Source organism: Nicotiana attenuata, unplaced genomic scaffold, assembly GCF_001879085.1.
Source record: "Nicotiana attenuata strain UT unplaced genomic scaffold, NIATTr2, whole genome shotgun sequence".
In the NCBI taxonomy this organism is placed as follows: Eukaryota; Viridiplantae; Streptophyta; class Magnoliopsida; order Solanales; family Solanaceae; genus Nicotiana; species Nicotiana attenuata.
In genome coordinates, this window is record NW_017672705.1 from 118,559 (window position 1) to 135,616 (window position 17,058).

The 17,058-nt window shown below is 37.1% G+C and overlaps 1 protein-coding gene and 1 long non-coding RNA gene across 2 annotated transcripts; one reads left to right on the top strand and one right to left on the bottom strand.

The window, feature by feature from the left end:
• Positions 1 to 538: 538 nt before the first annotated feature.
• On the top strand, positions 539 to 2,893 carry LOC109214190 (BURP domain-containing protein 5-like). The gene is made up of 3 exons (XM_019378091.1): positions 539 to 643; positions 933 to 1,044; positions 1,869 to 2,893. The coding sequence occupies exons 1-3, from the start codon at positions 605 to 607 to the stop codon at positions 2,753 to 2,755; spliced, it is 1,038 nt and encodes a 345-aa protein (XP_019233636.1). The 5' UTR covers positions 539 to 604; the 3' UTR covers positions 2,756 to 2,893.
• Positions 2,894 to 4,598: 1,705 nt separating this feature from the next.
• On the bottom strand, positions 4,599 to 16,222 carry LOC109214191. Its single transcript, XR_002066126.1, has 2 exons — positions 15,385 to 16,222; positions 4,599 to 11,165 (listed from the first exon to the last, which is right to left on the bottom strand). It is a non-coding gene; the product is annotated as an uncharacterized LOC109214191 (long non-coding RNA).
• Between the last annotated feature and the right edge of the window lie 836 nt (positions 16,223 to 17,058).

The following is a 17,058-nucleotide window of genomic DNA, read 5'->3' on the forward strand; positions in this document are numbered from 1 at the left end:
CTCCAGGCTGCCATTCAAAAAGAATTTATGCAATAATTTCAATAATTGCAAGTTACCAGTTAGTCGCCATGTTTGACAACTCATTTTCTAATTTGCCGAGTAATAATATATAGTCGGCTCTGTTCGACAAAGACTAGTACATCCTCCGTTTCAGTTTATGTAATATCATTATTTTTTAAATTTTTAAAAAAATAATGACATACTTTTTTTGAAAACACTTCAACTTTAACTTTTTTTACCCCGGTGAGAAATTTTATAGCGACACAAATGCCTAAAAGTTACAAATTTCAAATATTTTCTTTTCTTTCTTCATTTTTATTTCATAGTAAATTAGGTCACATAAATTAAAGCGATTATCTAATACCATTGCTAAGATCAGTCAAGAGCAAAAACTTCATTTCCTCGATCGCATTTTCTAATACAAACAGATCTTCATGTCTATGATCTTTTTTTTTTGTCACTTTGTGCGTGTAATATTCGCCTTGTTGGTTCCTAATAAATATTTATTTTCAATAATCGCCCTAAGAGGGTGACACTGTATGTCTATGCCTATAAATAAAGGACATTTTCTAGTCTCGTTATCCATTCCACACTATCATTTCCAATGAACTTGCAGCTGCTCTGCTCGCTTATCATCTTTTGTGTGAGTAGATTTCTATATAGTTTTGTCTTTATCTTTCACAATTTATTTAATTTTCATCCTTATCAAGAAGTCATTTCATTTCGAAAATACAGTATCATACTTCCTAAATTGCCATTGCTTTTAAAAGAGTTTTCAAGAAGGTTTTGACTATCGTGGTATACTTCAATCAACTTACCTAATATACTCTTTGGAAAATTAAAGTATCTGAAAGTGGAAGAGCTTCATTCTACTTATTGCTTATATAGGAGATATATTGATTAACAAAAGTTTTTTATTGTTGTATATGTAGATTGCTTTTGTGACAAGTACTTACGCAGCAATATATCCAGAGATTTATTGGAAAGTAAAGTTGCCCCACACTCAAATCCCCAAAGTCATCAATGATTTCCTTCCCCAATCAGGTTTGTCTACAACTCCAGGGATGTTCTCCTTCTTGAGAGAAAACACAACATTTCTATCACTTCATTATTTGTGTCCTTTGACTTATCTTCCTAATATGTCTTTATCCACGTATTGTTAATGCTTGCACTGATTCAGTCGGAAACCATAATACATATTTTGCGGTATTTTTCGCGTAACTGAGCGACTGAATCAGTCGCAATTTGGAGCCAAAAATTAGAAGAAAAAAAATTAACATATATTTTTAATAAAGTTTCCGACCAAATCATTAAAAATTGCAACTAAATTAAATCGGTCGAAATTATTCAGTCGCAAATTTACTCTTTTTTTTAGTAGTGTGTGGTTAAGCTGCTATAACTATGGTCAAAAGTTTCTTAAGCAAACATAGATAAAAGTATCTCTGTGTGGACCTATTTAATTAATTACTTATTTGCAACTTTATGTTTAAAATAAGATAATATTACTCCTCGATTATTAAACTTAATTATTGCACTTTCTCAACATTGACATATATAGAACATTGATTTCATCAAAGTTTGTAGATTTAATCCAATTTGAAACAGCCCGAACAAACTTACCTATATTGTTAATTTAAGCAACCCTTCATATATGATGGATGATGTTTCCAAGTGGACATGTTAATGTTTTTAGACCTCATTCTGACAGAAAATAACAATTTTACCGCTTGTCACTTTGGAATATTAAACTTTATCGATGGGAAAAATAATTGTCATCCAAATAAACCATGGCTAGATGATTGCCCCAAACTCTTTATCTTAATTTGGTCATTATTTGGAAAAAAATAATTTTCGTTGTGTTGTTACAGAGGATGACATACGTGAGCTAAAACAAGATAAGAAGAATACAAAGGAAAAAGTATACTACGGTTTACACCAGCATGGAATCTTGGTTTATCATGTTGCTACCGAGGATGAGATTCGTGATATAAAGAAGGAAATCCCTAGCAAGAATGAATTCCAACAAGTAACTGAAATAAGCCGTGGTAAGAGTGATCTTCAAGATGATTTCCTTTACAAACCTTACTTCTTAGAGAAGGAATTGGCGAAGGGAAAAGTCATCAACTTTCCCTCTTTCAAAAACAAAAACGAAGCACCCTTTTTGAGTCGCCAATTTGTGGAATCGATTCCCTTCTCTTTGAAAAAAATCCCAGAAATTCTAAACCATTTCTCAATAGATAGTAGCTCAAAGGATGCTCAAACTATTGAGGAAACAATCAAATTTTGTGAAGAGCTAGAGGTGAAACATAAAGAGAAGAAAAGTTGTGCAACTTCTTTGGAATCTATGGTAGATTTCAGCTTATCCATGCTAGGAAATAATAATAATATTGTGTCAATTACAACGAGGGTACAAGGGGAAACTCCAATGTTGGAAGAATACACCATTCAAGAAGTTCAACAAATAGGTGATGGGGATAACATGGTATGCCACAAACTTAATTATGCATATGCAGTGCATTTTTGCCATGTTGGTGGACATACCAAGACATTTGCGGTATCTATGATAGGTGCTGATGGAACAAAGGTTAAAGCAATATCTGTATGCCACAAAGATACATCTCTTTGGAACCCAAGGGGATTGCCTTTTGTAGTGCTTAAAGTTAAGCCTGGAACTACCCCTATATGTCATTTCCTTCAAGATGATCAAATTGTCTTTATCCCTTCCATAGAGGCCACTAATTATGCTATCTCATAATTAAACTTACCCTAAGAGTTTGGTTATTATGCAGTTAAGTAGTATGGGGTGACTACAGAATCATGATACATGTTTATTAATCTGTGATATATCTTAATAATAATGAAAATGATTCTGGCTTCATGGTATTTTTGGTTTCGTCGACCTCCAAAGATTTCATTCGTAGCATATTGCGAAAGTATTAAATTCTACAATTTATTCTACACATGCAGGAAAGATAATTTATTACTCCTATATGAAACTTAATCGTTACAAAAGTTGACTGTTCTTGTCACACAGTGTTAGAAAGAGTACTACGTACTCATGTGCATAAGCATTGCAAACAAAGGAAGGAGGGAACTGAAAGAGCGTTAAGATAGTAATATTGCTACGAATGCATCCATATTCCATATTTAGCCATGAAGTCAGCAAAGGCATTAGCTTCCACGAAGACATGCCGCACTTGGGGTTGGGCATAACTAATCTTTACTTTCTGTTTTCACAAGTGGGCATATTCTATGTTCTATGCCTATAAATAAAGGATAGTATCTGTTCCGGTTCCATCCAAGCTGTTGCTTTCAGTCCTTCAGTTAATCCACAGTGTATCGTATAAAAAAATTTCCAATGAAGTTTCAGCTGCTCTATTCTCGCACCATTTTTTGGGCGAGTAGTACTTCTGTATAGTTCGTCTTATCTTTCACAATTTATTTCATTCCTAGTCCTTTTCTAATTATCATTTCATTCTAGAAATGTTATCAGAGGCGAACCCAGGAATTGAGCACAGCAAGGGCAGCGCTATTGACATAAATATGTCAGCTAATAACGATAAATCTGGCGTGCTAACTCTTTGAAAACTTAATGACTTTGAGTCAGTGACTGAAAGAATATTCCAAAATATTATAAACTTAGTCTAACAAGATCAAGATTAGATTTGTTAAGTAGTCCAAAAAGAGTCTCAATCATTGTCGTTGAATCAACAGACATCTTCTGCTTTGTCGATGTGATCTTTGAAGGCAGAAGGGACATTTTTGGAGTTTTTTTATTACTGTTTTTTGTTGGGAAAAAATAATATCCCGCCCAGGAATAATACCTATGGTAAGTAACAATAACACAAGAGAGTAACAACGACACCAAATATTTTAACGGGGTAAAATACAATATCCGAGCAGAGCAATATTACCACTATAATATTACAACTTAGTAGTGTCAAGAGACTACTACAACTTCGAAAGAAATAACACTCTTTATTTTAAACACCTCACTACAATATTACTCCCACTCTCTATTTATCTCACAGACTACAATCTGTGGATTACTCTCTATATGCTCTATTGCGCTCTCCCTGATTTGGTGTGTTTTAAACTGAAACGAAACACTTCCTTCTATTGGAAAAGTTGCCGTCCAAATTAACCAATCAAATGCATTCGTTCCAATTTGCAGTTTTGCAAATTGCCGTCCATATCAACTTGTTGCCAACTTTTGTTTTGCTTTTTTGGTTGCAGCTTGTTGCCAGATTTCTCTTTTCTTTATTTTTTTATTTATTCAAATGGGTTCTACATTTTTGGGAAATAGTTTGTTGAATTATTTATTTTTATACAGGTCAAGAAAATGGTAATTTTTATAAACTTAGTTATCAAGATAAAGGAGGTGATTGGCTTCTTGCTAATAGAATATCTTATCCCCATTCAAATTCCTTTAATTTTTTTATGTTTCTCTCTATTACGTTTTTGATGTCTAGAAGGATATTTCTCAAAAGGAGTTTCAGACTATTTTGTGTAGAAGTTAACCTATTATATACTAGTGCTAAATAATTATTGATGAACTTAGAAAATATAAAAAACAAATAAAAATTTAAAAAACTAAGTTGAGCACTAAATACAGGATACTATTGAGGAAAAAGAATAAAATGAAAAAAGCACTAGTGTTTGGTCTCAAACCCAAGTCATGTAGGTGAGAGGGGATAGATACGACATACTAAACCAGCGTAGCAATCCATATTTTGTGTTTGAGGGGGAACATCAAAATAGTTTAAAGGTCCTTGTTGTATATAAAAATATGCATACATAGTTTATATTCAGGATAACAGGTTCCGATGGTCCCACTACTCTCCATGTAGGTCCACCTCTAAATGTTATCACATACTACAAGAAACTAGAGATACGACGACGACATCACTGTTGGATTAAATGTCGTAATGTGCACTCATGTGATCCGCTTTGTCGCATCCATTTGAAGATCATGACCTATTAGATGATGGCACACTGTCTCTGAAATCTGATACCTTCTAAAAGGATGAGACAACAAATAGAATCATTATTTGGTTGAATTCATGCCCTCCTAAGTCTTATGACTTAATTTAGGCATACAACTCGGTGATGAATCTATACCACAATTCCATGGCTTTATTAGAATAAACTAACTACAATAGCCTTGAATTTATGTTCTAAGTTCCTGAAGAACAACCACCAATCTGTTCTAGAGGAGAATAAAGCAATTTTCTCAATTTAGACGAAAAGGGAAAGGAGAAAAGGAGGAGAAGAAAGTTACGTCTGCCATACAACATAGCGAGGCATCATGCAGCATTGGAGTAATGCGAAAGTACTAGACATTTGAGCCATGAATCGTGTTCATCTTAGAAGTGGGTAGGAGGGAGAAAGAATGAAAATTTGACTTGATGAACCTATAACATCTCAGGCTATAAATACAAGAAGTAAAAGGTTAATCAATTTCTAGGGAGGAAAGGAAGAAAAAAAAAGCTATCACTGATGTTCTTGGAGCAATATGAGCTTTCCAGGGGAGGAACGAGGAGTTGGCTTCGAGAATTTATAAGATATGTGTAACTCTTTTGTGGCCAAAAGATGATGGATGTTCAGAAATGAAGACAATCTTTAAACCAAGTTCCTACATGTTAAATACATCTCCAACCCTTTATCTAAAGTTATCAACACCAAAGACTCAAGCACCTGAGAAATCTATTGGAAACAATGGGTAAGATAAAAAATAATATGTATCTTGTGAAAAATAAACTCAGGCAACAGCTTATTTTGGTGGGAAGATGGATCACCTCTGGTTTAATCAGGCAAATTGCAATTTCAAACTAAAAATCTGGTAACACCAAAGTTAAGGATCATACCTCCTTAACAAAAGATGGGGCATGGAGAAGTTGCAAGACAGTCTCTCCATATGTAATTCAACAAGTCACACATGTCTATATTGGACAACCCAACATAAAGGATCAGGCCATCTGGACCCTCAATGCTCAAGGGCCCTTTACTAGCTAAGATTTGGAACAAAGATCTTGTGAAGATTACAAACCAGCTACAACGTATGTGTATTTGGTTAGGGTTTCAGACAAGTGGAAAGAAGAGAGCTCAGAGAAAAATAGATATTTTCATTATGAGTGTAAAAAACTATTCAGAGACTTCTAGAAACCTATATTTATACTTGGGGGCAAAATTGTAAACACACTACCCTCTTTACATGGGCTGTAAACCGAAAAACTTATAAATACACGTGGGCCAAACTTTGGGTCAGATCTGGACTAAATGTATCTAATAAAATCAACTAATAAGTGGGTTGTAACCAAGATCATGTAATGCCAACACCCCTCCCCCCGTCGCGCGCGCGCAAGTTGGAGAGTGATACCACACCCAACTTGCCAAGTAAGAAGCGATGATATCCACCTGTTAAACACTTAGAAAAAATGTCAGCCAATTGAGGAGATGTAACAACATGATGCAAAGAAACGAGACCATCAACCAACTTGGTCCGGATGAAATGATAGTCGACCTCAATATGCTTTGTTCGCTCGTGAAAGACTGGGTTTTTAGCTATGTGAAGTGCAGCTAAGTTATCACAGAAAATAGGAACTAGGGTAGAAATAGGCAACTCTAAATCAACAAGAAAACGAACTAACCAAACAAGTTCACCCACAACTTTACTCATGGCTCGATATTCAGCTTCTGCTGATGATAAAGAAACAATAGCTTGCTTCTTCTATTTTCAGCTAATAAGGCTGCCTCCCAATGATATGCAAAACCAGAAACTGACCTGCGGGACTCAGAGCAAGCTTCCCAATCACTATCAAAAAAAGCCTTAAGCGAAAAATCTGATGAAGCATTAAGAAAACACCCCTACATCAAGTGTGACATTCAAAACCTCAGGATATGCACTGTAGCAGCCATATGAGGAATGCGAGGAGACTCGAGGAATTGACTTAAATATTGGACAACAAAACACAAGTCTGGTCGAGTGTGGGTGAGAAAATTCAACTTTTCAATGAGGCTTCTATAAGACTGAGGATTAGGCAACACTTCAACCTGATTAGATGTCAACTTGACACACAACTTAAGAGGAGAGACTACTGCTGAAGCATCACTGCACCCAAACTCAGAAATCAAATCAGAAGTAAACTTCTTTTGGTAAAGAAGAACCCCAAACGCATCATACAATATTTCAATACCCAGAAAATAATTGGGCAAACCTAAATCCTTGATTTTAAATTGGTCATCTAGGAATTGTTTGAGAGCAGCTATCTCAACAAGATCATCACCAATAAGAATTATCATCAACATAAACAGCAAGCAAGACAGTGGATGAAGTTGATTTCTTCAAGAAGAGAGAGTAATCATTCAAAGAATGGGTGTATCCTCTAGTGTAAAGAGCTTGAGATAGCTTCGCATACATTGTCGGGAGGCTTGCCTCAATCCATAGAGAGAGTTTTGAAGCTTACAAACAAGAGTAGAAAAAGAATTTAAGGTAGAAGCAACTGTTAGTCCAGGGGGGAAGTTTCATGTACACTTCCTCATCTAAGTCACCATGAAAGAACACATGTTGAAATGTAATTGAAAAAGAGACCAATTCCTCTTAACAGCAACAACAATTAAACACCTAATGGTGCATATTTTAACCACCGGGGAAAATGTCTCATGAAAGTCAACACCCTCTACTTGTGTATCACCCCTTACAACCAACCTTGCCTTGTACCTCTCCACACTACCATCAGCTTTATACTTAATCTTATAGACCCATTTGCACCCTATAGCTTTCTTCCCTTGAGGTAATTCAACTATTGTCCAAGTGCCATCAGCTTCAAGAGCCTGAAACTCCTTCCTCATGGCTTCTTGGCAAGCAGGGCTGGAAATAGCCTGAATATAAGAATGAGGCTCAAAAGAAACCGTGTGGGCAGCAGAAAGGGATGTAGTAGTGGAGTTAAAGAGTGAAGGAGGAAGCTGAACAGCAAAATAATTGAGGTGTGATGGAAGAGTGTGATTCCTACTGCTTCTCCTAAGCTGAAAAGACTAAATTGGATCACCTCAAGGGGCAGTAGCTACATGGTTAGGAATAGGTGCTGAAATAGTAGAAGAATTAGGAGGAATAGGCAAAACATCATCAGGAACACGAGAATCAGTGATAATGGAAGCAGGTAGAGAAGAGGAGAAAGTAGGAGAAAGGGCAGGGGAAGGAGAAGGAAAGGTATCATCAGAAATGAAAGTGGGAAACTGACAAGGAGAAGATGATGGAAGGGAGTAAGGGAATATAGATTCATGAAAGATGAAATCTCTGGAGACCAACACAGATTTAGTAGACAGATTATATAGCTTTTATCCCTTCTTACCAATGGATAACCAAGAAAGACACAAGGTATAGCTCTTGGGTCAAATTTATCCCTATTACATTTAGGGACAGTGGCATAACAGAGGCAACCAAAAGGCTTTAAGTGGGAATAAGAGGGAACCTTCCCATATAATATTTCAGAAGGGGTTTTATTATGAAAAACAGTGGATGGAAACCTATTCATTATATGTGTGGCAATTAGGATGCAATCCCCCCAGAATTTGGTAGGTAGTTTGGACTGAAACAATAAAGCTCTTGTTGTCTCTATCAAGCGTTTATGTTTTCTTTCAACAGTGCTATTCTGTTGAGGTGTATGAGAACAAGTTGTGTGGTGCATGATCCCATTATCTGAAAAATATTGTACGGCAGAAGTAGAAAGGCCGATTTCTAAGGCATTATGACTCCTAATGATTTTGAATGGAAGATTAAATTGGGTTCTGATCATGGAGATAAAGGCTTTTAGCAAATTGAAAGCATTACTTTTGGAGTGCATTAGATGAGTCGAGGTTTCCCTGCTATGATCGTCCACAATGGTCAAAAAATACTTTGCATCAGAGTATGTGTTAGTACTATATGGTCCCCAGGTGTCAACATGAATGAGTTCAGACAAGCACTTGGAAACTGAGTTACTTTGGGGTAATGACAGCCTTGCCTGCCTTGCTAGTGGACAAATGGGACACACAAAAGATTATTTAGAATATAGTTGAGTAGAAATGAAAGAAATACTTTTCATTCTAGCAAATGGAATATGTACCAGCCCATGATGCCAAAGTACATCATGTATGTTTATACTAGGTACATCATTACTGGAAACTAGAGGAACACAATTCAATGCAGAAATAGATTGTTTAGCATTGGCAAAGAACCTATCACCACTATTCATACATTGCACATCTTTATTGAAAACATAATTAGGACAACTAGGACTAGAATCAGACTCATTGGAATGAAGGAGCTTGTGAGGCCTTGGTCTTGTCTACCAAGATCCAGAAGCTTCCTCATGAAATGGGCCTGTATTAAAAGGCATGAAGAGGAAGTAAACAAGATCATGCAGTTAAATTGTTGAATCAACTTGTAAACTGGGACTAAATTATTTTGAAAACTAGGAATGTATAAGACTCTATGAAGAGTGAAAGAAGGGAACAAGGTAACAGAACCAGTATAAGTAACTTTTGCTTTATAACCATTGCGAAAAGTTACCTAGTAAGCAGTGGGAAGTGGAGTAAGATTAGAAAGTATATTTTTGTTTGAGGTCATATCGTTAGTAGCTCCACTATCTAAAATCCAAATATTTCTACTAGCACCAGACAGTAAGCAAACATGAGAATAATCATTAATACAAACAGGCAGAGAGAAAGTACTACCAGCAAAGTTGGAAGATCACATGAGGTTAGTTTGAGAATCAGTAGCTGAAGAAACTTGAGTCTGTTGCAGGAGAGACATAAGTTGTGCATACTGCTGCTTGGTTAATCCAGGTACTGAAGAGGCATGTTCCTCATGGTCAGAAGCTGTGTAAAGTTGAGGTGAGTTGTACTAAGGTAGAGTGTAGGTTGTTGCAGGATACTCAGTCTCAGCAGTCACATGAGCAACCATCCTTTTCCCTTTATTGAATGTGAAACTCTGTGGAAATCCATGTAACTTGTAGCAATTGTCGATTAGGTGTCAAGGTTTTATACAATATTTGAAAAAAAAAATATTTCCCCTGGACTGATCAAAGTCCACTTTCAGAGTATATTGCATTGGAGGGAATGTCTTATTGTTGGCATTCACATTAAAAGAAGCAGCTTCAGGAACTAGCTGGGGAGTGTATTGAAGTTGCCTCTGATTTTTATCTTGAAGCAGAATGTTGTATGCACTATCAAGTGTGGGAGGAGGTTGCATCATTAGCAAATTACTTCTCACTCCCACATATATTTCATTTAGGCAAATAAGAAAATGATGAAGCTTATCCTCCTCCTCAATCCTTTTGAATACCATCTCTTGCAGCACACATGCAACGATTTCCATGGTTCTTACGCATTGTACCCAACTCATCCCAGAGCTTCTTTAGTTTATTGAAATATGACGCAATATCAAGGGAACCTTGTTGTGTGGAGGCCAATTCCTTCTTTATTTCAAACACCTTAGTATCATTTACAGCCCCATACCTACGCTCCAATTGATTCCAAATACTCTCAGTTGTACCTAAGTACTGGACACTCTCAGCTATGATTGGTGAAAGTGAGCTGGTTAGCCACGAAATCACCATATTATTGCATCTATCCCATTGACGCAGCTTTGCAACATCAGTGGTAACTGGCCTAGGACATGATCCATCGACAAATCGTATTTTATTCTTAGGAGAAAGAGACACTATCATGCTTTTTCTCCATCCTCCATACCCCGACCCAGAGAATGGAGTGCTCACTAAACACATCCCAGGTATATCAGACGAATGGAGAAATAAAGGACTTGTGGGGTCAGGAATGTATGTAGAAGTATCACTAGAACCAGCACTCACAGGAATTTCGATATTCACCATTTTAGGAAGGCACATGAACACTTAGATGCAAAAGAAAATGTCTAGGGTTTTGTGTCACCAAAAAAAAAAAACTCTTCCAAACCAACTCCAAATAATCTTCGGCAAAAAAGAGAAATACTCACTGAGAATCAAATTTTCAGCAAAAACCAAAATATTGTTGTCGTAGACCAGTCGCAAAAAAATGGCGAGCCAGCAAAACCTTTGATTCAAATGGTGAGGGTAAGATCGATCGACTCCTCTCGTCAAGATCTATCTAATGCTCATGGCTCTGATACCATGTGAAGATTAATAAACCTGCTGCAACTTATATGTATTTGGTTAGGGTTTCAGACAAGAGGAAAGAAGAGAGCTCAGAGAAAAATCGATATTTTCATTATGAGTGTAAAAATCGGTACAGAGACTTCTAAAAACCTATATTTATACATAGGGGCAAAATTGTAAATACACTACCCTCTTTACATGGGTTGTAAACTCGGAAACTTATAAATACACGTGGGCCAAACTTTGGGCCAGATCTTGACTAAAGCTATCTAATAAAACCAACTAATAAGTAGACTGTACCAAGATCATGTAATACCAACAAATATGCTATTCAAAATTTCTTTTACCATTTGGAAAATTTGAAAAGCATGTTACCATTAAATGATGTGCTACATAGAATTTGGTATTAATATTCTCTCCAATTGCTGTTGGTGTAGGTTACCACTAAAGGAAACTATAAGTATCTTATTTTCCAATAGTGAAATAGAAAAAAAGTATCTAGAGAATTATTGCTTCACATTTGGAATTTAAACCCCAAGGTGGCACCATCCTCAAAATCCTGAATCATTAGAGGAGCACTCAAGCTAAGAATTCAATTCACAAATACCTTCTATAAATTACCTCTATCAATATATGCTGGAAATTTTCGAAGGCAAGATGTGGAAAGAAACCACTATCAACCTACAAAAATCTACCAACAAGTCTTGTTTCAAGCAAAGATCTCTCATGGTAAAACGTATTATTACTTAGATAGGGAAAGTTGGCCATATGACTTCTTTTCAAATTTAAGTTGTCAATTGACATTCAAGTTTTATTTATTGTTCAAAAGACCTTCTTTATTATAGGATTTGGGTTAATCAGAAGGTGAAGGGGGAAATTCATACTGCATCCCTGTAACGACCCGACCGGCCGTTTTGAGCATTTGCACTTCGCTCGGTAGTTTACGGGCATGAGTAGCTCCGTATGATGTATTATGACTTGTGTGAATTATTGGTTTTGATTTTCAGATTATTCGGGATCGATTTGGAAGAATGATTCTCAACTAAAAAGCTTTAAATTGGAAGAGTTGACCAAGTCTGATCTTTTAGTATTTGACCTCGGATTGGAATTTTGATGGTTAGGTTAGCTCTGTCGGGTGATTTTGGACATAGGAGCATGTTCGGATTGTGATTTGGAGGCCTGTAGTTGAATTTGGCTTGAAATGGCGAGAGTTGGATATTTGGGAAGTTTGACTGGGAGTGGACTTTTTTGGATCAGATTCGGATTTATGGTTCCGGGAATTGGAATAGCTTTGTTATGTCATTTGGTACTTGTATGAAAAATTTGGGTTCATTCCGGATTGATTTGCTATGTTACAGCTCGAGTTTTGGAAGTTGAAAAGTTCAAAGTTCATCAAGTTCAAATTTAGGTGCGATTCGTTGTTTCGATGTTGTTATGTGGATTTGAGGCCTCGAGTAGACCCGTATTATATAATGGGACTTGTTGGTATATTTGTATGGGGTCCCGACGGGCTCGGACGTGTTTCAGATTGAGTTCGAATTATTTTTCCTTCATTTTTCATTGCAGGTTCTGTAGAACTCTGAGTATCAGGTTTCCTTAATTGGGATCGCGTGGTATGGATCGCGATCACGTAGAGTTGTTTGAAAGCTGGGAGAAATTGTTCAACGCGTTCGCGAGTCCTCAGACGCGTTCGAGTAGGTTGCTGCAATTTGAGCATCACGTTCGCGTAAGCCTGCACGCGTTTGTATAGTGTGGTTGACTGAGCTGGGCAATGGCCGCTTTTTCTTCGCGTTCACAGTTCTTTGTAAGCGATCGCATAGAGAATTTTTGTTGGCATTATATTTTGTTCATCGCAAACGTGATGGATCTCCCGCGTTCGCGTAAGAGGATGCCTGGGCAGAAGTATAAAGTACTCTATTTCGAGGGGTTTGGCTATTTTTACATTTTGGGAGCTATGGAGCTCGGATTGAGGTGATTCTTGAAGCAATTTCACCATGTGGACTGGGGTACGTGTTCTCTACTCATTTTTGATGTTATATCATGAATCTATTTTCACTTTCGGCATTTAATTGAGGGTCCCAAAAGAGAAAATTGCGGGTTTTAGCCTAAAATTTCAGCCTAAAATTTCATAAAGTGAATTTTTTAGTTTTGAACATCGATTTGGAGTCGTATTTGAGTGAAACTAATATGGTTGGACTCGTAATTGAATGGTTTGTTAGATTTTGTGTGTTTTGTTGGATTCCAAGGTGCAGGCCCTGTCACAACCCCTTTTTTACAAAAACAAACCTCACTAAACCCTCTTAAAAATAATAAAAAAAGATTTAGTAAAGCTTGAAAAGGGTTTTCCAATTAGAACGTGACAAAAATTATGTTCAAAAGGAAATTACTCCGAGTCGCCACCTGACTTTGATTTCGGTTTGTCAGGTCACCGTTTTTTAAGAAAAAAAATGATTTTTCCTTTAAAACACTTTAGACTCTAAAACCGAGTCTGCGCCAGAGATTCGGGTAAGGGGGTTCATTTGACTCGGGAGAAGGTGTTAGGCACTCCCCAAGTCCCGTAACTAGTACGGTTGCGCACTCGATCAAGTTGGCTTTAAAATATTCGATTGAGATAAAAAACAAACACGGAAAAGAACACACAAGAATTTCAAGGCCGTTCCCACCTAATAAAAGGAAAATAAAAACTAAAACTAAAATTCTACGAGTTCCACTTTAGGCCTCCGAATACAAGTACTTCAGGGCATTCCCCGGAATAAAATATACACAAGTCCTTCGGGGCATTCCCCAGATAAATTTAACTAAGGGAACGACCTCTTACCTCGAAACTAACGAAAATCCTAAGGCTTGCCTACCCAAGTGTGGTCGGCCTAAACATGCTCATAGCGAATAATAATAAAGCGAGAATAAGTAAATAAGAGAAAAACTAAATTCAACTCTGGCTCATGTTCTTTTAACTTATCATTTTCATGTATTTAGACCAAACCCAATCCTAAAGCATGCATATAGTTTAATCACTAATGGGCTTTGGCCCTTCTCTGCCCCACAGCCCAATATCATACGAAATGCCAAACAAGCAAGGGAGAACGAATTCCAAATCACATAGGAAAAGAGCATATGGACTGACAGTGAAATAAAAGCATGGTGAATCAAAATATGATAAGGGCCATCTAAATCTAGCTAAACCGCCTCACCCTCTTGCTATTCTCACTCAATAGAATAAAATTCTTTATGTTATAACACAGGAAGATCAATCCCAACCAAAGCAAATACACATGTACCCTGCACACTAAATTTTCCTTTACCTATAACCATGTTATATATGTCCTTATCAATTACGTGACCTTCAGAACTCCATGCTTTCCACTTAATTAACTTTCAACAAACTTCAAATAGCTCATCTTCATATTGATACATACCAGCAAAGTTAAAATAAATTTTTTTTTATAAAGGACTTGCACATATTGAAAAACATGCAGAACCGAAGTGAACATTAGCCATCAATTCCACTTTGAAAACAGTAGAAAGAAAGATGAAAACCCATAGCTAGGGGACTAACAATCAACCGCGGAATTTAATTCGTGAGTCAACTTCTTTTAGGCACACCGCTACTCCTTTGACTATAAAATTGCATAACCTGATCAATCTCGCAAGGATAGCGATACACTGACAAATTCCGATTCAATTTCCATTTTTAAGTGGGAAGACTTGCACAGAATTACAAAGAAGTAGAAGTTACCAAGTTTAACCTATCTAGTTAAGAGAAATTGATGCTTGAAAAAAATTGAAATGATCTCAATCTTAGCCAAGGTTGGAAATAGATCACTGAAAACGTGAACAAATTGATGGAACATTCAAACTGATAGACATCAAGATAGTTACACATTCTTTGCACCAAGGCATGAACAAGAACTAAGTTTAACTTGACTATTAGCAAACAGTACAAGAGTAGGCAAGAGTGTTCATAGAAATACACAAGTAATTCAAACTAGTTCAACTACTTTAACTCATCAGAAACGAAGTGATCAATCCTAGTACTAATAACAAGTGAAACAGGTTATGTCAATTCAAACCTCAACAAAGCCTTAGCTATAACAAACCGACCTAATCAGCTCATTATAAAAACCAAGCAAAGTCAGCCATCAACTATCTCAAAAAAAACTAACTCTCAACCAATTTCCTCAAACCAAACTTATGGCCCTTATCATACTTTAATAACACCAAAAATAAAGTAAGGGGGAGTCAAGAAATGGACCTGAATTTGTACAACTTCAATTAATCCCAGGAGCAAAGTACAAGAGAACCCAGCAGCGAGGAACAACAACTAAGAAAACAGGATCAGCAGCCACGGACGGACCTCGATCGGCGACTCCAAAATTCTAACGCCAGCGGGACTCAATCACGCTCCATGCTTAAATCAAAATTAGAATTCCAGAGGAGAAAGTGAACTATATTTTTTTTGTGTTTTTCTGAGATTTAAATTAAACTAAATATCTGGAAAAAAAAAAGAAAAAAAACTGAAATCCAAAGATGAAAGGGCTAAACAGAATTTGCTTTTGTTTGTATTTTTCTGATTGTTCCAAGAAGTCGAGAGTCAGAGAAGAAGATTGATGATTTTTCCAAACCCTAATTTCTTCTCCAATACCCCCCTCCCCTAAATTTCTGTCTACGACCCAAATATATAGGAAGCCCTCGAAGCTTCTCCTTCCTTCCTCTCCAAGAAAACTCGCCCAAAAACCCGAATTTGCCCTCAAATCAATTCCGAAAATCCCTTTCACAAACAAAAATCGGAAGACTTTGGACAAAAATATTCATCCAACGGTTCCCATTTCTCCAAGATTTATTCAAGGGTCTCGGATTTGTTTCTAATCGAACGAAAAAGAAAGGAAAATGCGTGAATCTCAGGGATATGATGAGGCTTGTACGGAGTGTGTGACGTGGAAGAAGGAGAGGAGAGGAGAGGGGGGACCATGGGGGACCATTGAGGCGAGTTTGGGTGTGTGACTCATCCGATTCCGGCTAGTCTTGATCGGCATAGGCAAGGCAGAGGCGGCTGGAGTTTGGGGTGTTAGATTTAGGGTCAGATTGGGGAAGAATTAAGCTTATATTTGGGTGTGGGGAAATAATCCTGGCCTTAGGATCTGAGGTGATGGAGGGCTAGGATTAAAACAAGGAGTGGGGCGGGTCAGGCGGACTGGGTGCGGGTCAGCAGGCTTTAGGAGTAGGGTTGTTGATTGGGGCTTCAAAAATGTGCGAAATTGGGCCAAAATGACTAAAAATTCAAATTAAATACCTATAAAAACTCTAAATTAATTTTGATAAACTATTAGTATTAAAAATAAAATTAAAGTTGGAACTATTTTTGGTATTTTCAAGGATTATATTAGGATTAAAATAGGTTAAAAGCAATATATCTTTCTAAAAATACCTAACACTGNTGGCACTTGCGTACCCTTGATTAGGAGAACTCTTGGGACCGCTCTTGGTGGTGGCGGAGGAGGGTTTGGAATAGGATTGTTGTCATGTACATTAGCATTGGCATTTCGACCTCTCCGTGGTACTTGAGGTACCGGAAGCTCATCTTGCTCAACATCTTCAACCTCCTCCCCCGCCAAGGCATTGCCAAGAGGGTCATTTCCGTTTAGAGCCATGAGTACCTGATGGATCAACACAAATAGAATTAGTAAAAAGAAGGAAAGAGAAGCAAAACACAAAACTAGCTACACAAATAGTCAACACCGTAAGCTCCCCGGCAACGGCGCCAAAAAGTGATTAGGTCGCAGCAGACTCAACCTTAGGAAGAGTGGGCGCTAATACTTTTACCCAATAGTGGTATCGGGGTCAATTTCCACAGGGAGCTAGGAAGGGAGTTGGATATTTGTTTAGCCTAGAAATGTGAGTTTGCTTCTAATTGATCTTCTATCATTTT